At 40.5% G+C, this 25,015-nt stretch overlaps 1 protein-coding gene across 6 annotated transcripts in view; it reads right to left on the minus strand.

Annotated features, from left to right (window-relative positions):
- PBX1 (PBX homeobox 1) overlaps window positions 1-25,015 on the minus strand; it is a 325,337-nt gene that overhangs the window by 40,388 nt on the left and 259,934 nt on the right. For 4 of the 6 annotated variants that reach the window (XM_037825462.1, XM_037825463.1, XM_037825461.1 and 1 more), the window contains 2 exons: window positions 24,569-24,681; window positions 23,135-23,224 (listed from right to left, as the gene is read on the minus strand). In XM_037825462.1, coding sequence (XP_037681390.1) covers window positions 23,135-23,224; window positions 24,569-24,681 — 203 coding nt within the window. The remainder of the gene's footprint in view (window positions 1-23,134; window positions 23,225-24,568; window positions 24,682-25,015) is intronic. The other 2 variants (XM_037825466.1, XM_037825465.1) reach the window with 1 other exon arrangement.

Below are 25,015 nucleotides of genomic sequence, written 5' to 3' on the forward strand. Positions count from 1 at the left end.
GGTGAACAGCATTCCAGCCTGTGCAAAGATCCAAGGAGTGGAAAGAAGGCCAGCAAGAAAGGAATATAGGAGCCAAGTGGTGAATGTAGCAAGATGGGGTTGGAGAGCTGGGAGAGCCTCATTATGCCACTAGAGGCCATGAGAAGTTTTGACTTTTACCCTGCATGACACAGTAAATTATTCAATAGCAAGCCATTAGAGAACAAGAATTATGTCCAAGACATCAGCTGCACATATAGGTACTTGCTGAATGAATGCAGAAATGAATAACTTTGAAGGCTTCTTTTGGGGCCACAGCCTGTGGATATGGGGCCACCTGGCTGCTGGGGATCATGATTACTGCACAGATGCATGTACAGGAATCTGAACAGGCCATTCTCTGACTCAATGACAAATATGTAATGGTATGTAAATCTGGTAAATCCAGTGGGAACTCCCTACTTCTGCTTCTCAGGCGAGGAAACTAAAAATCAGGAACAAGGATTTGCCAAACTTAGTTCCCACTCTGTGCCACTGCCTTCTGGACATTTCTGATTTCAAAAAACGGGGACTGTGTGATGTGTTTTGGGCACCCCACGTGGAACACTGCTGCTACTGACTGTTCAAGGCTGAAGACAGATGATCCTCCATTGTGATCCGAGAACCTATGTGTTATTTATTAAGGTTCCAGAACCCATGAACCATAAGTCTGCCCTTGGAGAGTCTCTCAGGGAATTCTAATACCTGGCCATTCCTAAATCATAATCCACCTTCTCAAACTTGATTTTGGGTGAGACAAACTCTGTTCCTGTTGGATTATACTTCTGAGGTATCACCATGTGTAGTTCCCATCCTGGCAGTTAATATTGTTTATTTTAGGTAAATACAACATTGCAGAGTCCTTGTCTAAAACCTGTGTAGTAAGACGTAAACCTGATCTGTATTCACTTGGTATGAATATGAACTCTCTTATTAAGAGTCAGTATCCCAACCCTTATCTGGTATGCACCTTAACCACTGGCTAGGAGGTGCTCAGTCAAAATCCAACTGCAAGACTCTGTCAGTTGCACCCCCACCATGTCGTGTCATCCTGTCAGCACCATGACACTGGATTATCTCTGAGACAGAGGTCTGTCTATCTCTTGGCTCCTTCTTTGCTTCATACCTTTCTAATTAATCTGTCCTGAGGGCCCAGAATTAATAGTGCCACATAAAGCACCTGAGGCACACTTCAGCCTCTCTGCAGCTCATACAGGGTAAGAGCGAGTACACATTTTCAGATTTACATAAGGTTGCTTTCTTATTTCTGTTAAAAGCACAAATAGGACAGTAACAATCAACATTTCCATGTCCCACAGACTTGGGGGTCTATAGGTTAAATATACATACAAGAGGTTAAAACTTAAAGTTTGTTTTTATTTAACTTTTCAAAGCCCATTCTGAGCTCCTGGCAAAGAAAAATAAGCTCAGCTTGATTCAGCTAAATGGAGGTAGAGAACTCTATTTATATCTGAATAAACATCCTTGACACTCAGAAATGCACAAACCAAAACACATGTACTTATACATCCACACAGTTTGCATAATTCCATACACTTTAATATAGTCACATAGAGCTAATACACGTTCAGAAAGTACTCACTGCACCTACAGAATGCACAAGTGTGCACACGCATGCGTGGGTGCACACACACACACACGCACAGGTGCTGCTTAATCTGTAGCTGAGTAAGACAACAGACAATTACCTTTACTCATGCAGCCAAGTCTGGATAATTCAAGCCAAATTCAAGCAAAAGGTATTTTTTTTCAAAACTCTAAGTAAAAATAATATGATTGGGTGATTATATAGCTCCAAATTCTTAATTTTGTTTTTTTAACCTTTGATTTTGCTTTGGCTTTGCTGACAAGGTTATTATTTTCTAAGGGTACACACAGAGACTGTATACATACAATGATAAACACTAAAAGGGTGGCTATGCACAGAGTACACACACATACTGGTGCCTGTGAACATGCCCTTGTGGCGTAAATCTTGATGCTATTTACATTTGCACAGGAAGCTAAAGCCCCTTCCACTTTTCTGACCATCCAAGAGACAGCAATTACCCCAGATTATCAGACCAACAATGACATGCCGCGTAGAGAGAGACACTGAGCCAACTCCATATCCCAAAGACTGGCATATTCAAGTACACTTAGAACATTAATAGCAATTTACGTGCCATCACTGAGACAAAGCCACAAAAGCTCCGTTGGCAGCCTCTTATTTTGAAGCCTATTATTTGTGGGAGTTACAGGCTATAATCACAACAGAAACTTTCAAAACCCTTATCTTCCGTGACGCACCAAATCTATTTCAGAGCCATAATTGCTATGTCACGGGAGAGTTTGCTGCTTAATGCACTCAAATGTCATTTAGTGTTTGTGGGGTCATTACAGCTAACACAAGGGCAGGGGGAGATATGGAGGGAAGCTGTGGGGGAGGCGCAGACAGAGAATGTGTGTGTGGGGGGGGAGGGATGTGCTAGAACGGGGCACCAGGCTCCATTGTGCCTAATTTATTTATAGGAGAATATTGCTGTTTCAAGAATTCTATCTACTGAAGAAATAAGTGAAAGGGCTTGAAAAAATATCTATGTGCTCAAGAATTCTGAAATCATTTGACACAACCCTAGAGTCCTAGTTAGATGCTGGGGTTGCCCTCCTTCATTCTGGGATTCTTAATCAAGTGTATTGCAGAGGGGAGTATTCTTAAAAATTTTGTTCTTTTTTAAATGATCCCAGAAATCTCTGGAGTGGAATGTTTCTTGCTGTACAGTGGGTTCTGGAGTCTGACTTGGTTTTCGTGTATATGTGCTGCTATGGAATGAGAAGGGGAATGAAGATGATGGTGAAATGTCAAAGGTTCAATCTAGAAGAATGCGCTTCCTTGCATAGATGGCAAAAGATCCAAGGAGACCGGTATAGCATCCAAAATAAGAAAAAAACATCTAGTCACTCAAAAGACCATTTTCTTGACCTAAGTCTAGCTAAGGTCATAAGAAATCTTTTTAAATATATGTAGCTTTTGTTTTTCCAACCTGGCTGTAAACCTACCAAAGACTTATTTATTTAGCATCTCATAATGCTTAGAGCACTACTAGGCATGGGGTAAATTTTCAAAATTTTAACTGGACTAACATATCTCTGTTAGGTTCTATTTGATAACCCTGGACCTATTTTTATAGGTCAGATATATAGAAAATTCCAAGCTAATTCAGATTGCATGTTTGATTATTATTATTTTTAAGATCAACATCATTACCACTTACAGATCTGCCTTGGGAATAATTTTCCTTTAGTTTTCCTAGGATGACAATTCAGCTCTCACTGAAGAACTTTCCACAGCGAAAAACAGGATGTGACTCGGACTTATTCCACACGAACCCTCCACCATTCAGAAAGAGAGTTACTCTACTGTTGGCCATAAGTGGAATGGATAATATCCTTATTGGGTAAAGAGTTATTAGAAATCAATAAGAAAAAGATGAACATTTCTAGAACACATATAGAAGGCCAATAAACATATGAAAAAAGTGCAATCTCAGTAGTAATCAGAGATACAAATTAAAGTACAATAAAAATGAGATTGCACTTATAATTTGATAACTGGCAAAGATTGAAAAACTCCTAAGACATTGTTTTTGAGGGAGTGAGGAAATGGGAATTATCATCTTCTACTGGGAGAACCACAAAATAATACAAATTTTCAGGACTACTTTCATCACAAACACCTTAGATTTGTTCATATTCTTTGATTCAGCAATTCCATTTCTAGGAATTTATTCAAGGAAATAATAAAGAATATACACTGACTTTTCTGTATTATGTTTTCACAGAGTTATTAATAATGGTTTAAAAAATAAAGAAAAAACCTTAAATGTTCCACAGTAGAGACTGATCAAATAAATAATGAACTTTCCCTATAACAGCTTCCATGAAGCTATTTAAAGTTATATTTAAGAAGAATGTTTAATGATAAGGAAAATATTCATAATATATTTTTAGGGAAATAAGTAGGGTACAAAATAATATGTTCAATATGATCATAACTTTTCTACACCCACACAAAGCTACACATGTCCAAACAAACAAAATCACAGACGGCTATAGAACAAAGAATTAGCAGTAGTTTTCTTCTGTGTGATTTTCCTACATTCTTCAGATTTTCTACATTAAATATTAATTTGTAAACAGAAAGTAAGTACATATAAAATTTAAATAAATCATAATAGGAACTTTCATATTTAATTTCTTTGTTTTGTGGTTTGAAAAGGTCTTGGCCAACTTCCCAAGCTTATTGGAGAAGAGGCCAATGCAATTATTGGTCTTGGGAAGAATGGCTGGGGGAACTGGAACTCTTTTGCCTACAGAAGAGAAACTAAGCAAGTGAACTCATAACTCTCTTCAAAATACAGCAATTACCTGTGAAAAGTGTTAGCCAGGTGTTTTCTCTTTCCGCAAAGAATAGGGCCAAAGGAATCAGGCTGAAATCAGAAGTCAGCTTAGACAAGGTGGAGAGCTGCTCAAGAAGAGATATGCAACCTCCTGCCCTGGTGCCCAATACAATTACTGGTTCATAAGAGAGGCTAAGAAAATGCCTGCTTGATGAATGAATGGAAAAATAAACTGTGGATCAAGATCAAGGTCACAAAGACAAGTGCCCCAGAAAAAAGTATGGGAAAGAGAAGAAACAGCAATAGATATATGGTCTTTAAATATATACCCATCAAAGATTTCTGGTGTGAGTTGGTGAAGATCATATGGTACAAAGTATAGAGAAGTAAGAGGTAAAAAGTAGGTACCAAACTGTACCTACTGCCTGGAAAGAAAAAAGAACAAAAAAGTCACTCTCTTACAGGAAAGACTCTGGATAACAGAAATACAAAAATGCTTATGCTGGTGGGGTTTCTAGGAGGCAGAAAATACAGCACTATAGTCTGATTGTCAGTAAAAACCAAACAAAACAAAACCTCTTGACAACTGGCCCAACTAGGCTCAGTTCAATAAATGTTCATTGAGCAGCTACTATATGCCAGGCCTATGCTGAAGGTCAGGATGCCAAACTATGATCTTTCTCCTCAGAAGTAGGAGAAGGTCTGTAGAGAAGTAAAAGAAGAGAATCAGATTAAGATTTCCTCCCCCAACTCCAGTGAATTAAGTACTGTATAGTCTGGAGGGACTAGGAAATACCTCCAGGAAAAGACAGTGCCTGAGTTAAGTCATGTAAGAAAGGATTATGAGATGTTTGCCCACCGCTGTAGGTTCTGGCCCATGGATATAACTGCTTGAGAGTTTTAATCTCTGGGGAGTTCCTCTAGGAAAAGGCCAGGCTTACTGGGACAGACAAGAGCGGGGAGTAACAATATTTATCGAGAATCTACCATAGATCAGGCACTTCAGGAACCTAGGGTCTAGAGAGGAAGTGAAAAGGAAGTACTTGGCTAGGAGCTTTTAAACAGCAACACTCATCACAACAGACAGCAATGAAAAATGACTTTGATAGGTCCATTTTACAAACCTTGAGATGTTTGTTGATGTTCTGATGCCCAGTTTCCCTGCTCTGAACTTTTTTTGCTTACATTTTAAAATGTCCTAATTATTTTCATAAACTTGAATTAAATGAGTTAATGCATATAAAGTGCCTAGCACATGGAAAGAAGTCAGTGTTAGCTATTAATACAGTTATTAAGTGTCATTTTATCCTGTTAATTTTCTATCCTTATTGCTTTTTAATTGTTCTTTAATTTAGTGCTTCATACCACTTCCTTATTTTATTACTATTTGATCTGTTTTCTTATCTTTGTAAGTATCTTTTTAGCTGATGTTATTTATTTTAACTACTCATCCTAGCTTATGTTATGTTTTTATTGTTCTCCTTAGTACTTGTGTATCTTAATTGCTTTTAACCTTCATTTTGCAATTTCACATGCAATTTTATCACTCTCCTGCCATTTTATCTTTCCACTGCCTTGTATATTCTTTCTCTCTACCTTCTCGCTGTTCTTATTCCCTGGATAGTTTTTAATTTTTTTTTTTTTTTTCATTTTTTTTCTACTCAGTTTTTCTAATTTTATTCATATGGCATTATCCTTGCACTCTGTTGCATTTATTCTTCTAACTTATTAAAGTGGCAAGTGTTGACTGTTGATAAAGAAGAGGGAGTATTTTGATAAAAATCCTGACCCCGTGAAGTGAGGGTGGCTTTTCTTTGACTTTGTCCAGGAGTCTGCTATTTCTGTGGTTGATACCCCAGTTCCTCCAATGCTGATCTTCCCTCTAAAACCTTTATTTAACATGTGTAATGTAGCAATTTTTCTGGCAAAATTTTCTTGTCTTGCACTTAACTGCACCCTCTACCACCAGATTAAAAAAATAATCTACCTCGCTTTTTCACACCTAGATTCCTGGCACAGTCTAATGGACCACCAAATCCCTTTATGAAGAGACACTTGATCTAAAACCCCTGCTCTCTCTCATGTATTATCACTGGTCACTGGCTAACTAATATGACTCAGTAGTGGTGTAGAATAGGTTATGTGCAAGGAAGGACTTTCTATTTAATTTTTGAGGTTTAATTTTAATGAAAAAAAATCAACTTACTCTTAAGCCTTTTTATACAGGATCTTGAAAGGATGCACAACAGAACCATAACTGAGCCCTTATAGTTCTTTTTCATATAACCCAGGCACCAAAATATTTATTACCAGGCAAGGTAACAGAGACTCTAATTCCTTGGAAGTTTTTACCAACTCTCTTCACTTGTGTAAGGACTGAAGGGTCCGTTTGGAGAAAGGAAACAAACAGAAGTTTAGAGTTAGACTAACCTGCATGCAAACTCTACATCTTTAACATATTAGCTGTGTGATCTTGGGTAAACTACCCAACCTCTCTGAGTCTCAATGGCCTCATCTCCAAATTGGAGATGTTTATAAAGGTATTGTATCTTGAGGGCCCTCAATAAATGCTATTGAGTTAGAATTTTTAGAATGGATATTGGTGGCAACTAAAATTGCCTCCAGAATGTTAGGCATACAAGTAGTTATGTTTTATGTTGCCTTGCTCCTCTATAAAAGTAACAGAGCCCTCAGTAGTTACCTGAATCTCTCCAGAAGGGCAGAGCCCTGGTGAGAGAGGGATGTGGTAGTTATGTCAGCTTGGCTAGCTTATGGTGTCCAGTTGTTTGGTCAAGCAAGCATTGGCCTAATTGTTACTGTGAGGGTATTTTGGGCATTTAAATAATTAGTCAGTTGACTGCATCTATGGCTGATTACTTTTAAAATCAACAAAGGAGACTGAGAAGCCTCACACAGTAAGTTAAAGTCCTTAAACAAAGAACTGATGATTTCAGCAGTCAGAAAGAATTTCTAACTCTACTTGGCAGCCAGCTTCTCTGATGAATTCATCAAAACCTTCATCAGTGTTCCCAACTTATGACCTTTCCTATTGAATGTGGACTTGTCATTTTCCATGGTCGCATGAACCAATTTCATTAATAAATCTCATAATATTTACTTACATATATATCCTGTCAGTTCTGTTTCCCTGGAGAACTCGGCTAACACAGATTTTTGTAATGAGAGTGATCTTGAGAAACACCATCTTGAAGATGAGATTTCTGAATTGGTTCTGCAGTTTTTGGAATTAGTTTTCTAATCTGATTAGATTAAAAGCTACTAATGGCTCTATTTCTAATGATTGAGATGACACTGATAGTTCATAGTGTGAATTGGTAATAGAGAAACATAAAATATCACCATTGGATACTGCTACCCAAATGCTTGTAAGAGGCAAGACTCTAAGTGATAGTGTATTTGATACCTTAATAGAGTTTTGTGGAGTTAAAAAGTATACTGATGTCGGCTGGTTTTTCTTAAATATTCTGGATATGGTTATTAAAGAAAGGGATGAACAAGGCTTCAAATTCCCAGCTCAAGTGTCATATGAAAGACATGAAAGTTTCTTCATGAGCCCTGAAATTAACTCTTATTACTTGTAGCCACATGAGATTTCTGAAAACCAGAAATCATTGTGCAAGTTGATGAATTACAAAGTAAACTAAATTCCTAACCTTGCAGATTGTCTGTTGTTAAAGTGAGGGCATTAAGGGGAAAATAATGGGAATAGGGGAATATGGGCTGCTAATGATGATGGTGGGAACACTGAAAATCTACATTTTGCTAAGTTGTCTGCCAAATAAACCTGTAATGGTCTGCCCTGAGGAATCAGCCATCCAGCCTCCACCTAAAGAGATTAACCTTGTTGTGCTTGATACCCTGCAACTGCCTCCCCTGAAGAAACAGCCCTCACATCTCCATCTGAAGAGATTAACCCTGTTTCACCAAATGAAACTGTAATGGAATGCCCTGAGGTAGTTAGCTTGCAAGAAAATGCTAAATCCTCTCATGACCCACCCCCATCACCCCTCCTTTTCTTCCAGACCTGTAAGTATAGTGAAGTCCCAACAGGCCCCAAAAGGTGAGGTCAAAGTGTGACACATGAGGAGGTGTACTACACTCTAAAACTGCATGATATTTCCGATTTTATAAGCAGAAATCAGAAGAACATGTGTTGGAATGGATAGCAAGGGTGTGGGATAATGGTGGAAGAACTAGAAAGTTGGATCAGACTGAATTGGATCAGGCTGAATTTATTTATATGGGCCCATTAAGCAGAGACTCTGGATATGATTTTGTAGCTTGATGGGGTTAAACAGGGTTCTAAAGGTTTGTTCGGGTCATTGGCTGAAACACGGACCTAAAGGTGGCCTACATTTGCTGAAGTTGAAATGCCAGAACTTCTCTGGTATAATGAAGATGAGGGGATCCAAAGGCTTAGAGAGACTGGGAAGTTAGAGTGGATTTATCATGGAAGAACTGCTTATCCATCACAGGAAGGTCCAGCGGACACAACTTTCACCAGAACTGTGAGGAATAAATTTGTGCCAGCAGCTCTATCATCCCTGAAGGACACTGTGGTCACTCTTCTTTGTAGGTCAGACATTCCTATGGGAACTGAACTTGGATCTCCAACACAATGGGGATGATTGGGTCCCAGGTTAGCAGGAGCCAAGTGGCAGCACTTAATTGCCAGACAAGTTGGGCATGGCTACTGTGCTGGTTTGAATATATTATGTCCCCCAGAAAAAGCCATATTCTTTGATGCAATCTTGTGGGGCAGACATTTTAGTGCTGATTAGATTGGAATCCTTTGAGTGTTTCCATGGAGATGTGCCCCACCCAACTGTAGGTGATAACTCTGATGAGATAATTTCCATGGAGGTGTGGCCCCGCCCATTCAGCATGGGCCTTGATTACTGGAGCCCTATTATAAGCTCAGACAGAAGGAGCGAGCTTGCTACAGCCAAGAGGGACACTTTGAAGAATGCACAGAAGCTGAGAGAATAGCTGCAGATGAGAGACAGTTTGAAGACGGCCATTGAAAGCAGACTTGTGCTCCAGAGAAGTTAAGAGAGGACAAAACACTCCAAGAGCAACTAAGAGTGACATTTTTGAGGAACTGCAGCCTAGAGGATGGTCCTGGGAGAAAGCCATTTTGAAACCAGAACTTGGAGCAGATGCCAGCCACATGCCTTCCCAGCTAACAGAGGTTTTCCGGATGCCATTGGCCATCCTCCAATGAAGGTACCCAATTGTTGATGTGTTACCCTGGACACTTTATAGCCTTAAGACTGTAACTGTGTAACCAAATAAACCCTCTTTTATAAAGGCCAATCCATTTCCGGTGTTTTGCATTCTGGCAGCAATAGCAAACTAGAACAGCTACCATAGGGAAGGCAGTATCAAAGCAGTAATCAGAATATCTGACTTGCAGAGACTTAGGGGCATTGGCTAGTTGATTATGGAGTACCTAGAAGTAAAATAGATGGGCAGTCTACTAAATTCTTACTTCATTTGTATAACCAGATTTCTAAATCAAGTGAGTAAGTCTAACTTGCATCACAAAACAGAGAATCATGGCCCCTCAATCAATTCCCAGACTGGAGAAAGTTTACAGACCCAGAGCTCCTTGAATGAAGGGAAGGCCAGGCCCCTTGGGTAAGACCATGCTACAATGCCAAAAATTTGTACTGTTTTTCTCCCAGTCCCAGTCTTCCTACAGCCTTTTACCAGTGTAACTTTGCATTGGGGAAAAGGAAATGATCAGACATTTTGGAGATTATTAGACATTGGCTCGGAAGTGACATTAATTCTAATACCACATTCCTGGAGGGATTGCAGAGATTCCCACCACATCCCCATTCAACTCTGCCTTTTGGCCTGTGCAGAAAACAGGTGGATCTTGGAGAATGACAATGAATTATCATAAACTTAACCATGTGGTGACTTCAATTACAACTGCTATTCCAGATGTGATATCATTGCTTGAACAAATCAACACATCTCCTGGTAGCTGGTGCAGCTATTGATCTACCAAATGCTCTTTTTCTCAATACCTGCTAGTAAAGATGACCAGAACTGATCTGCTTTCAACTGGCAAGGCCAGCAATACACCTTCCCTGTCCTACTTCAGTGATACATCAGCTCTCCAGCCCTATGTTATAATCCAGTCTGCAAAGACCTTGATCATCTTTCCCTTCCACAAAACATTATACTGGTTAATTACATTGATGAAATTATGCTGCAACTGGGCCTAGTGAGCAAGAAGTAACAATTATCCTAGATCTATTAATAAGGCATCTGTGTGTCAGAGGGTGGGAAATAAATCCAACAAAAACTCAAGGGCCTTCTACCTCATTGAAATTTCTAGGCATCCAGTGGTGTGGGTCACGTTGAAAGACCCCTTCTGAGGTGAAGGATAAGCTGTTGCATTTGGCACTGCTTACAACCGAAAAAGAAGCACAATGCCTATTGGTCTCTTTGGATTTTGGAGGCACCATATTCCTATTTGGGTATGCTACTCTGGCCCACTGACTGAGGGACCCAGAAAACTGCTAGTTGGGGGGACCAGAACAAGAGAAGGCTCTGCAACAGGTCCAGGCTGCTGTGGAAGCTGCTCTACCACTTGGCCCATAGAATCCAGCAGATCCAATGGTGAGTTTCAGTGGCAAATAGAGATGCTGTTTGGCGCATCTGGCAGGCCCCTACAGGAAAATAACAGTGCAGACCCTTACGATTTTAGAGCAAAGCCCTGCCATCCTCTGCAGATAAGTACTCTTCTTTTGAGTAACAGCTTCTGGCCTGTTCACTGGGCCTTAATAGAGACTGAATGTTTAACCATGGGCCACCGAGTTATCAGGTCTCACTGAGACCTGAGCTGCCCATCATGAACTAGGTGTTGTCTGCTCTATCAAGCCACAGAGTTGGGCCTGCACAGCAGCACTCCATTATCAAATGAAGGTGGTATATATGACATTGGGCTCAATCAGGCCCTGAAGGTATAAGTAAGTCAGTCAAAGAAGTGGATCAAATATACATGGCCCTCATTCCTGCCACATTGCCATCTCTTGCCCAGCCCACAGCTATGGCTTTTTGGGGAGTTCCCTATGATCAGTTGACTGAGGAAAAGAAAACTTGGGAAAGTTCTGTATGATACACAGGTACTGTCCAAAAGTGGAAAGCTGCAATACTATAGCTACTTTCTGGGACATCCCTGAAGGATAGTGGTGAAGGGAAATCTTCTTGGTGGGAAGACCTTCAAGCAGTTCATTTTGCTTGGAAGAAGAGACTGCTGGAGGTAGGTTTATACACTGAGTCATGGGCGGTGGCCAAAGGTTTGACTGGATGATCAGGAACTTGGAAGGAACATGATTGGAAAATTAGTGACAAAGAGGTCTGGGGAAGAGGTATGTGGAATGGGCGAAAACCATTTGTGTTGCATGTGAACACTCACTAGAGGATGACTTCAGCAAAGGAGGATTTTAATAATCAAGCGGATAAGTTGACATGTTCAGCGTCTTTCCCCGGTCATTCCTGTCATTGCCCAATAAGCTCATGAACAAAGTTGTCATGATGGTAGGGATGGAAGTTATGCATGGGCTCAGCCGACCTGGCTGAGTGCCCAAGCTGCCAACAGCAGAGATAAAATCTCAAGTCCCCAGTATGGCACCATTCCCTGAGGTGATCAGCTGCTACCTGGTAGCAGACTGATTACATTTGGCCACTTACATCATGGAAGGGGCAGCATCTTATTCTTACTGTGATAGACATAAGCTCTGGATGTGAACTTGCCTTCTGGGCATGTGCATGCAATGCTCCTGCCAAAACTACCATCCATGGACTTACAGAATGCCTTATCCACTGTCATGGTATTTCACACAGCATTGCTTTCTGATCAAGGAACCCCCTCACAGCAAATAAGTACAGGAATGGGCACATGCTTATGGAATTCACTGGTCTTATTATATTTCCCATCATCCCACAGTAGCTGAATTGATAGAATGGTATATTAGGCTTTTGAAGACTAAATGACAGCACTAACTGGGTGGCAATACCTTGTAGGGCTGAGACAATGTTCTCCAAGAGGCTGCATATGCTCTAACTCAATGTCCACTCTATGAGGTGATTTCACTCATGGCCAGGATTTATGGGCACAGGAATCAAGGGGTGAAATGTGAGTGACATCACTCTTTTCCCTAGCTATCCAGTAGAAAAAATTTTTCTTCCTGTCTTGTGACCTTAAACTCTTCTAGTCTACTGGTCTTGGTTCCAAAAGAGGAGTGCTTTCATCAGGAGACACAATGATGCCATTGAACTGGAAGTTAAGACTGCCACACTGTCATTTTGGGCTCCTCACGCTTCTGAATCAATAGGAAAAGATGGAATTACTATACTGGCTAGGGTGATTGATCCTGATTATCAAGGGGAAATAGGACTGATGGTACACAAGGGAGGTAAAGAAGAGTATGCCTGGAATACAGGAGATCTCTTAAGGCATCTCCCTGTGATTAAAGTAAATGGAAAATCCAACAACCCAATCCAGGTAGGGCTACTAATGCCCCTCACCAGGCAAAGAACTGAGACCAGTTGAGGTGCTTGCTGAGGGTAAAGGGAATATGGAATGGGTAGCGGAAGAAGGTAGTTAAACACATGAGCTACATCCACATGACTTTTGCAAAAACAAGGACTATAATAGTTATGAGTATTTCTTTCTTGTTTTGTTAGGAATATGTCTGTATATGTACTTAAAGCAATTGTCTTTTTTCTCCTCTTTTATACACTTATAAGTTATATTAACTTTATATAATAGTATCCAAGCTAAAGGATATCAGAGATAAGAATGAGTATCACAAAAGGGCTTGCATTTTCTTCTGGAAGGGTTAGTGTGTTTCTAGTGTACCCAGGGCAACTGAATTACATTAGGTGAAAGTATGACTATTATTTTTTTAATTTGGTTTGATGAAATGTGTATGGGTTCCAAGTTGTTTGGTCAAGCAAACACTGGCCTGATTGCTACTCTGAGGGTATTTTGAGGATTTAAATAGTCATTGATTGCATTTATGGCTGATTACTTCTAAAATCAACAAAGGAAGTGGTCTTCAGCTATGAGGGAACTCTCATCCCATCAGCTGAAGGCCTTAAAGGAAAAACTGATGGTTTCAGCAGTCAGAAAGAAAAGTTTCTATCTCTACTTCAGCCAGCAAACTTCTCCTGGGGAATTCATCAAAAGCTTTATGAGAATTTCCAATTTGCAGACTGCTTTATGGAATTCAGACTTGTCAATCCCCATGGTCGTGCGGGCTAATTCCTATATATATTTAATAGTATTTTCGTACATATATATCTTGTTGCTTCTGTTTTTCTGGAGAACCCTGACTAATACAGGACCTGTCTGCGTCCGTCATTGGAACCTCATCCTCTTACATGGTACTCTCTTAGTACAGGGGTTGGCTGAGGATGGGTTTCCATATTTTCACCACAGATCACTTCCCTATACTTCCCAACAGAAGAATAAGAGGCAATTCTAGACAGGTGTGTGTCTTTGAAAAAGAGTAAATTTGTGTAAGTTTGGGGAGGCATCAGTAAGTTAATCTGATCCAAGGTAAAATACACTAGAGATGTAATAGAAGAAATGGCAAATGATAAAAAAGGAAATGAAGTATCTTTTAAGTGATGAAATAATACTGAAATTTAATTTTCAAACATTAGTTTCTATTTTTACAGATTTCAAGTTTTTATTATGGAAAAGGGACAGTAGTCTCTTTAAAAGGAGGCATACCAGGTCAGAAGCTAAGGCAAGTGTAGAATAAACAACCTTATTCATTTTTAAATGGCCTTTCTAGCAGTGCCTAGCTTTAAGATTGGATGAGGGGATGAGCAGCTGAAGGTGGGAGAGGGTGGGGAATCTCTGCCCAGAAAAGAACAGATTAGTCATCTGTGGATAACCTTTGTTCTCTCCTTTTTTTTCCTCTTGTTTTTGCTTACGTAAACTATGAGAAAGAGGTAGACACAAGAAAATAAAGGGTGGTACCTTGCTACACAGGTGTATCATACCTGTCAAAACTCAGAGAATGTATACTTACTATTTGTATACTTAACTGAGTATAAATTTTACCTCAGAAGAAAAAGAAACTGCAGAAAACACTGAACTCTATTGAATCATATGCACATCCATAGTATTAATTTAGGGAAAAGTGTACTGTTGTCTGCAATTTACTTTGAAATGCCTTAAAGAAAATAAGGTGGATTACTGGATGGACAGGAGATAGATATGAATAGATGTGTGATAAACATGAATGGTAAAACATGAATGGTAAAATCAAGGTCATGGGTATACTGGTTTCACTGGAGAGTTCTTTCAACTTTTCTGAATATTTGAAAAATTCTCAAACAAAATATTGGAAAATTTTAGAAAGGTAGTATCCTTAATGCAAAGAAAACAATGTGATTTCCTCTTTTAGGTAGACTCTAGGCAGCACTTAAAATCTTTAGCCACTAGGGCAGAGTTTCTCATACGTAATGTGTTTAGGAATCACCAGGGGATTTGGGGTAAAACGCAGAATCTGATGCAATAGGTCCGGGGTGGGGCCGGGGATTCTGCTTTTCTAACTAGCTCCAGATGATGTATTGCTGTTGATCTGCCCACCACACTTCGATTACAATAGCAGAGCAAGGAGGACCAGCTAAGCTAAGCCGAGTCTGCAGTTACCTGGGAGATCTGAAACAGAGATTGGACTTTGTATAAGTCCCAAAGGGTTTAGACATAAAGAAAGGGTTCAAGATGAGTTCAAAGACATATCCTGTTTAGGCTTAAAAAATTATTAGGTAGATGAATTAGTGGCTGGCAGAGTTGAAAATTCCTGTAAATAGACCATAACAAATGCAAGTATTTATATATTAAATCTTCTTCTTTATTATTTCATTGTTTAAATCATATTATTATGCTAATCTGAGTTAACTTTTTGTATATGGTTAATTTTTAATAAAGAGTTCTATTTATATTAGGAGAGGCTTATTAAGTAGAAAACATTTTTTTCTGTGTTCTGTTTTAGGACATCTACTCTGTTTTTGCAACATGGTCATGGCTTTCATGCCATCATCCCATGCCATCATGCCATCTTTGGGGATGAACTGCACTGTCCAATAGCCACTAGTCACATGCAGCTATTTAATTTGAAGTGATTTATAAGTAGATAAAATAGAAATTTATTTTCTTAGCTACACTAGTCATATTTCAAGTGCCCAATAGCCGTATGTGGCTAATCACTAATGTATTGGACAATACTGAAATGGAGCATTTCAATCATTGCAAAAGACAATTGTACAGCAGTGTTCTAGAAGGAAAGAATCACTTCTGGGCTGGTCACTTACAAAAAATAAAGGCAAGCATTCATCTATGTTTATAAGCAATTCATGTATTTTCAGTTAACAGGAATGATTATTTATATGTAAATAACTCTTACAATAAAACAACGGCATTACCTTTCCCAAAATTCTTTAAAAATGAGATAGGGAGTTACACTGGGAGGTGCAATCCTTCCCTTTCTGAGAAGCAGGGGACTGGACCAGATAACTCAGCTGTCCTTTTGGCTTTCTGTGACTTTATGGAGAGCAAGAACCAGGTCCGATTTATATTTGTATTCCTGGTACTGGATGGTTAGATGGTTCTCAATAAAATATTTGCTGACTAAAGCTTTTATTCATTTATTTACTCATTTCGTCAAATTGGAGGAGCTCTTATTATATAGAGATGCAGAAAAAAATTTCCCCAAACTCAAATATGGTCAGAGATTAAGTGGAGATTTAAAAATTTACCAAATTCTAAAATCACAGTAGGATCTTCTAAGAAGAACTCAAGTCTAATTACCTCTGAAAACGGGCTTATCTAAGAACATGGAAGTTCTTAGTGGAAGGCAAGAAAGAAGTGGTGAGACTAGACCCAGCAAGGAGAGGGCCATCTTCAGAAATCAATGCTAATGTTTCCCACAATTAAATACAGTCTGTTTAATTAACTTAATACTAACTGAGGCCTGCAGAGGCCATACCCCTTTCAGAAGCAACCACAAAAACAAACTGCCCTTCTGAGCTTTTGACTTTTTCTCACAGAGCAGAAAGGAGGAGCGATTTGAGTCTGGAACCCTAACCAAAACCCAGCCCAAGGACAAGTTGCACAGTGTCATCTCACAGATAGGAGTTTTTCCCAAAACGCAACTCTTCCCTTTTATTCATAGCTTTGAAGTACATCTTTTCCCTGAGGATGGAAAAACAATCATGATTTATAATTAGAATCTTAGACTATGACACTGGAAGAGGCCTTAGAGATCACCTAGCTCAGTTGTCCTTTCTCGAGTTCAGGAAACTGAGGCATAGAGAGAGAAAGTGACTTGTCCACAGTTACACAGGCATAAAGTGCTGGAAATGGAATATGCATGTGCACACACACACACACACACACACACACACACACAGAGTATTATGAATGTGATGTTTAGAGTGATCATATCACTAGGTTTGAGACCAACAAAGTTGGTTGTGACTAATTCTACAAAGAGAAAAATAATTTCTCTACAAAACACGCTTATTATTATAAAGCCATTGTGTGTCTGTTTGGTTGGACAGGGTAGATTTCTCAAACTACTGCTGGTTGGTCTTGAATTCCTCTCTTCTACTATGTAATTTCAAATTCCTTCCTAGACTACAGAGTTGGTCAGCTCCCTTATCCTTGTCTTAGAAGAACAGGAATCCTAATCCCAGACCCAAAGTGAAAACACATCCTGATGGCATCAGGGTTTTGCATCATCTCAGATACACAGTTTGTCCAACTTGACTAGATATAGTATGACATAGTGTCTTTCCAACAAAGTCAAAAATGCTCTTGATCAATGCTATGGAATGAATGGATGAATGGGTGAAGGTATAAACGCATGCATGCATGAATGAATAAATGAGTGAATGAATGTGTCTATTTTCTGTTCCAGGCTTTCACCCAGGCAGCTGAAGAAAAATGATGAACTTACAATATTGCAGAATTTGTGCTTCCTGAACTTTGTTTGGCTGAAATAAAATGCTTTCCTGGTTTCAAAGGCTCAGGTGATATGGACTTGAAGTTTAAAGGCCTTGTCATGTAAGAAGAAAGGGAATTTACTTAGCTTCCCTTTGGTTCTGTCATGAAGGAAAGCCAGTTTGTAAGCTTCTTGAAGGTGGGACTCTATTTCTCTACTCCTATGCCTTTAAAACCTTCTGAATTGGGTTCTCTGCGACCAGACCCATCACTTCTCCCTGTCCTCCACCCTGTGGCTGTTCACTCGTCACTGGCAGCAGCAGCAGAAGGCTCCCAAAGGCAAAGGGCTGGGAAGGTGAGGGATTCATATTGGCACATCTGGATACATCTGGATATTTCAATCCCTTCAAAATTCAAATTCATCTTGGAAACATGGAAGACCAAAAACTCTATACAATTAAAATGAGTTTTCAGAGATTTGTGTATGCCTTTTAATTATTATCCTCACTTTCCAATCTTACAATTCCACATACAGCAGTAACTTATTAATATATGCTTTAAGTGGAGGGAGGTCCCTCAGAATTAGTTTTAAAAAATTAAAATTGTGGCAAGTTGCCAAGTGTTACCAAGTAACGCTTGTGATATCCAAATGCCTGAAAAGTGTCCACTTAATAGGAAGTTGTTTTCATTCTAATGATTTATATTTTATTTATTTTCTTAGTAAATGTCCTTTTTCCCTCTTCTAACATAGGAGAACAGAAATATAAAACAAAAACACCTATATTATGATTTACAAGATGAAAGCTTCACCTCTATTTTTCCACTGCTATAATTATTACAAAGGCAAATTAAGATTTTTCTGTCATGAACTGACATTAATGTCACATTTGCCTTACACAGAGAACACTGACACTTTTATTTTCATTTTCACTGAAACTGTTGAATAAGAAAAATCTCATGGGAGTATATATTTACATTTGAGACTGGCTGGAACAAACTGACTCCCTTAAGTCACATTTTTAAAAACATTAAAAATAAACTGTTTCACTCTAAAGAATAATGCTTTCTGAATCTCTGAGAATTCAAGGAAAAATTTCCTCCTCCCATTTAGAGGCCTGAGATCCAATACGAGAAGAAAATGAGGGGTGGGTTATAAAGTATGGAAGAGACCACTTTTAATGAAGGAGATTTTGGGGGAAAGGACTCAACCTGAGTCTGTTGACCCTTGAACTAACAGTGAGCCTCAAAGATCCTTCTAGAACTACTGAGTAGAAAGGGGCCTTAGAGCTTGCTCCCCTGGGCCAACTGGTAGATCTTACAGATTAAGCAACAACATGGGGAGGTGAAGTGACTCACCTAAAGAAAAGTCACAAAAGGATCCGAGTTTCCTAACTTCAGGTTGCCTCCACCTTCCACCAAGCTGTCTGTGGTGGTTCTAGTCCCACACCTGGTAGGGAGGGCACCGAGACTCCTCTTAGAAACAATGCTCTATTGCTGGCTGGATGGCTATATAACAAAAAGTTCTCAATACAGGAGTCTTTTAGGATAAGAACAGTTAAAGAAAGCAAACGGATAACTGTCTCTTAGCAATATTATCACCACATGGCCTCACTTATTTAATACTGATTCAATCACTGTCTCAGAATCTGCATTGGCCAAAAAGTCTGGAAAACTTCTAAAAAGGAAGACTTTAGAACAAACCTTTTTGAATCAAAAAGCCAGTATATCTATGGATGAATGAAGCATTTATAAGAAAAACTAAAACTATAAGAAAAATTATGGCTGATACACAACACAAGATACGGCTGTCGATCATCAAAATGTGTGCATTTCAAATTCAGTGGCATCTTGTCTTCTGCTTGATTTATTCATTCAGCAAGCACATTTGAGCAACTAATACATATGCATTTTAGGGTCATACATGTATGAGGGAGTGAAAGACATAAAGACCAAGTAAGAGGGCATGTTCTGTGCACACATCTGTAATGCAAGGGAGTGTGCGTGATAAAGGAGAGAGGAGAGGGGAAGAAGGGCGAAGGAAGAGGAGAAGAAAGACAGTGAGGAGGAGCTGGGCTTCGAGGAATAAGTATGAATTTGATGGTGGGGTGGGATGGGGAAGCTGGTTTAGGGATGAAAGGACATTTGTGTAGATGGATTCAAGAGAAGATGTAGGGGGAAAGGTGCATAGTCAGGTACAGGTGAGCAGACCACACTGAGTAGTGTCCATAGGTATCTTTGGTGATGGGAGGATGAGGCTGGAAGGACAGGTGACTTGGACCAGAGCCTAGAGGGCCCTGAACGCTAGACTCAAGGTGTGAGCCTGCTGAGATAGGCCATGGGAAGTCACTGACTACTAATGAGCAAGGAATCACACAATTCAGGGGATGTGTGCAGGAGAAAGGAGGAACTAAAGGCAGTAATAGTAATTAGGAAGTTGTTGCACTAGTCCAGCTAATTATTCCAGAAATATTTCCACAACTAGGAAGGTGGCAGTGGAAAGGAAAGAATTCATTTGATAGCTAAGTGATCTTTAAGTATGTCTGATTGACAGAGAAGTGGAATAATCTCCCTCCATTACTAAGAGCCACTCTAAACCTAGTAAGCATTGCCTGTTGTCATTTGAGAACACAAAGTACTTCAAGAGGTATAATTTAACTCTCACAGTGGCTATGGAAGGGGGTCTTTAGGTCTTACAGAACTCCATATCCATCTCAAAAGCATACCTTTCCCATCAGAAGAGAAAACACAAGTGACAACTGTGTCTTAACTTATCCTCACTAGGAACTTCCTACTGGGAAAACCGCTCAACACAAGAGATGATAAAGGTCAAATTAGAAAGTTATCACGTAAGACATTTTATACTGCATTTAGGCAGAACGATTTATGCTGTGTCTAGCCTTTTCCCACTTATTTTCTCCTTTTCCCCAAGCAACCCTTGAGGTATTCAGGGTAGGACTCACTGGTCCCATTTTACAGAAGAGCGTTAGACGCTTTCCCATGGGCACAGAGAGTGTTCTCAGGGCCATATCCAACCCCAGTTAAAGAACTCTTACCCCTACATCCTGCAACCCCAGGCCACAGTTAAAATGGTCACAGTAGAAGTCGAGTGGTCTGACCGTTACGGGATTTAAAACAGACGTCTGTTGGATGAGATATGGGCGCTGTGAAACCCAGCCAGGGTAGGGGATAATGGCTGCCCAGAAAATGTCTTCCACAGAATGAAACACAATCCAGAGCCCAGCTGGGAATTCCATTACTGCTTTGGGTTTAGGAATTGTTTATTTTTATTTTTTGGCTCAAATTTTTCATTCCTGTCCCTGTCTCTTCTTGACTCCCCTCCTTTTCTCTCTCTTTCTTCTCCTGGCAGCCATAGCCATACCCTGCATCTAACACCACTATCTAAAAATACATATCACCATAAGAGGCTTAGTCTCCTGCAGGTGGCACAATTTAAAACTGATACCTAAGGAATCTATCATATCATGATCAGTTTTTGATTCATTTACTCTGCATATTAAAGAGCCAGAAATGAAATAACCACAGCTCATAGGAAAAAAAAAAAATAATGCACACTGAATTAGACTCTTTCAAGTGGCATTTTCATGCCTCTTTTTTTTCCCCCTGTGGTGGGCTTATAAAATCAGACATAATTGTCTGCACATGTTTGGTTACACTATTCCAGAAATGATTCCCAGCCCACCAGATGACGTCAGAGGGGTTTCACTGCTGACCCCCCAGAGTCTGAGAGCTGCTCTCTTTTCTGTGCTACCCAATTAAGAAGGAAAGATGCCAAATAGCAGAACTGTCAGCCCAATTTACCACCCAGTCATAAGGATTTTCTTCAGTTCCCTTTTTGAGTGTGCCCACATCGTATCCCTGTACTCTGAATTTTCCTCATGTTCTTGTCTTTCATGTGTGAACAGAGCAAAGCTTTTGCTGGAAAAAAATCGATCTTATACCTCCAAAAGATTCAGGAAATGCATCAATGCATATGTGCTTGAACATGCATGGGCACACAAACACAGGGTAGTTTCATTCTTTTGGCATCCATTTTTGAGAATGTACTTCCCTACCAAAGTATCTCACGTTTCTCTAAGCAAGCTTCTGGTGAATCAGCCACGAATATAGCAATAATAATGAGCAGCATTAGCAAAAGCACAAGATGGGAAGGATTCCTCTCCTTTGGAAATCCTTCCCGGAAAGTGACATGATTTCCCAGACTATCTCTAACAGGGTTAGCTCTGACCTCCCTGTTTCCCCCCTAGAGGGGAATTTGTCTGAAGAACATACAAAATAAAGAATTCCTGATTGGAAGAACCTTAAAAAATCCTCAAGACCCATCACCACCTGGTGCCCGACTCCCTTCTCCAATATCCTTACCAAGCTCCTAGCTAAACCACACTTGAATTCCACTGATGGGGAATTCTTGAATTCCAGAGGCAGCCAATCCCTTTTTTGGACAACACTGACTGTGAGAAAGACCTATTTAATGTTGAACTGAAATCAGTTGCTCTGAATCATCTACTCAGTAATCCTATCCCACCCGCTTCAGATCCTTCACCATGAATCTGTTCCTTCTCACAGATGACAGCCTGTCTAAAACTAGTACGTACCACCCAAATCTTCTCTTTTATGGACTAAGAACTCGTAATTCCTTCAACCATTCCTCATAGGACAGAATAGTTGGTCTTCTCTCAAAGCCTTCCTGTATGACCATGACCATGTACAATTCAACCAAGGCAGAGTTGAAGGGGCTTCCACCTCCTTCACTGCAGAGACGATCCCTCAGTCAGGACAGCTAGGATTGCATTTATAAATCCTATCCACCTTTCCTTCCTTCCTTCCCCAGTTTACTTTAACCATAACAAGAGAAACAACAATAGAATAGCACCAGAACTTCTATAGTTCTGAGCCAATGGTTCTGCTGGAGCCTCTCGTGACCTCTAAAAGCCCCAAATTACCCCCAAAACGAGAGAATAGCCTCCTTTTCCAATATGCCCTCTTGTCCCAGCTTGCTGTCACCGCTGCTGAGATAGCAGACGATTGATCTGAGAAATCAAGTTGGATTGCTGTCCCAAATCTACACTCGGTTCTCCTTGTGTCTGTCTGATCGATTTCACTCCGTGCAACATAGCTTGTCGCTATGAATTTTCATGCTAGTCAGAAGCCGCGAGCATACCCAAGAACAAGTAGAAGATGGTCTGCACCCCTCCCCATCCCTTCAACAAACCCAGCCTCTGTGTTCATTTCTTTTTTACTTTTTTTTTTGTCGCCCACAGATTGGAGAAAGGTTTTTTGTTTGTTTGTTTTGTTTTTCAGACCACAGACCTGGATGCAATGGATTTTAGCCACCGGTTTTTCTCCCCAGGTTCCTGGGCCCAGCTTGTGGTGCTATTTCCTTCCACTGTGGTACTAGGTGTCACCTGTTCAGCAGCTCCTCTCAGCTGAACGCATGTGGCCGCAGGTGCCATGCAAACACTGATTGCGTCTGACAGCCCTACACGCCAGCTGCCTGCATGCAGTCTGCCCAATCGCCACTTTTTCTGTGGGTAGAAAGCTGCCGATGGCGTGACCGATACAGAAACAAGAAACTAGGTGACTGGAAAGCTTAGGCAAGTCCTACTAAGTGGCATTCTGAGCCCCATGGCTTTGAAATAATTGGTAGTGATAGAATAAAAAAAAAAACAAAGGGAAAGGGGCCTTGTTTTCTTACACTGATGCCCTGCGGACTGTACATCTGACTGGCTGCGAGTCCGTCACTGTATCCTCCTGTCTGGCTGATAACATGGCGAAGGGTATCCACCTAAACAGATGAACAACAGAGAAGAAATTAGTCAGGGATATGCAGGGAAAGGGAGGCAGATCATCACCGCACAGGATACCGTTTGGGCATGGCAAAATGTAATCATTTGGAGGTGCTCTTCCTGGGGAAGGGGTCAGGAGGAGGAGGCTGAGCGCCTTCTATCTGCCAAATCCAGTGTCCATTCTGAGTTCAGTAAGCAAGACGGTGAAATGGTAAAAGGAAGCTGGGATTCCCAACAATGAACCCAATTCAACAGTGGTACATGAGATGGCAGGGAGTGGGGTGAACAAAAGGTTAGAGGGGAGTACGAGAAGGAACGTTCCCTTCTCCCCATTTTCCCTCCCTACGGATCATCCTAAGTAGCGTCTCCTTTGCTGGGTATCCTATAAAAGTCCAGGTTCTGTCTAGAGAAGGCTTGGGCAGCCGTCTCACAGAGATAGTGACAGGTGACTGAAGACCCTGGTTTTTTTGAGGACTTAATGGTCAGTTGTATAGCCACTTGACTAAAGTTGAACCATATCACCTCAAACTTGTTTCCCGGTAATGTTTCCTGAGCAAGGGGCTGAATCACTGACCAGTTGGTCTATTCCAGGCAGGTAATGCCTCCAGTTCCATTGCAGGGTGGGAAAGTAGATTGACATGGCTCTGAAATTTCCGAACCTCCTGATACCACATACTACTTTACCCTTCACTTCGCGCTTTCATGCTGAGGCAGTAGGATGGCTTCCTGAGCTGTGGTGATGGGGACAGGCTTACTGAGGAGCACTGAGGTTTTACACATGCCTTGATGTTTGCTTCCCAACATGGACTTACACTCATCACCAGAAACCCAAGTCCTTTGGCTCCAGGATGACTGAGAAGATGAGTTTAGACAACCTGGCTGAGTATTTGCAAAGCTTAAAAAGAAAACATGACTTTCTAACTAATTTGCCTACTCATTAAGTGTTTCCTTATTTGGCCAATATTGAGTGTGGGAAACCAACAAATGAGAGGGAGACCTGGAAAGTGAGACAATGGGCTGAACTCCTCCTTCCTTTCCCTTTAGTGAACAAAGAACACACGGTTACACTTGCCTGACATGCCTCGGTCACCTTGCCCTGTCCTTGCTGCTCCTCTCCTGCCTACCTAGTTTGACTGACAAGCCAGAGCCAAATGCATTCACAAAGTGTGGACGAGATTCCCCACAACAATGGTTGTCTTTGTTTTGGTTTCCTTTTGGTTCTTTGTAAGGTTTTGTCTCAGTTATTCTCTCTCTCTCTCTGGACAGGAGCAGAAAATGCCAGTACGACTGAGGCTCTTGGACTCTAATGCATTCACCTGGCAGTACAATGGCTGGGTCCCTACCTGTGATTGCACGTTGGCTCCAACCTGGGCCCCTTGGTAAGAATCCCCATTGAGTGACTGCACGCTCATGAACAAATCTCCAGAGTTTGACATGTTAAAAGAACTGGAAGAACCTGGAAAGGAAAGAGTGAGGCACCTGAATCAAAGAAAGGAAAAGGCTCAACCCCCGCAACTAACAGCCAAGAGGAAGGATGACATGCAAAGCAATCCCCCCAAATAAAAACGAAAATGAAAATAACATCAACAGAGTCTGGTTAGTAGCATGGAGAACAGAGCAAGCAATAAAGGATGCATATTGCTCCTGTTATGTGAAGCCACCCCTCACTACAAATTGTCAGCAGGGTCGCTTTCCCTTAGCATCTTCAAGCTGAGAAAAGGAAGATTTATTCATCTTAACTTAGGCTATTTGGATTGGAGACTGTCTTCAGATCCAGGATCTCTCTTCCT

This window comes from Choloepus didactylus, chromosome 2 (genome assembly GCF_015220235.1).
Source record: "Choloepus didactylus isolate mChoDid1 chromosome 2, mChoDid1.pri, whole genome shotgun sequence".
Taxonomy (NCBI): Eukaryota; Metazoa; Chordata; class Mammalia; order Pilosa; family Megalonychidae; genus Choloepus; species Choloepus didactylus.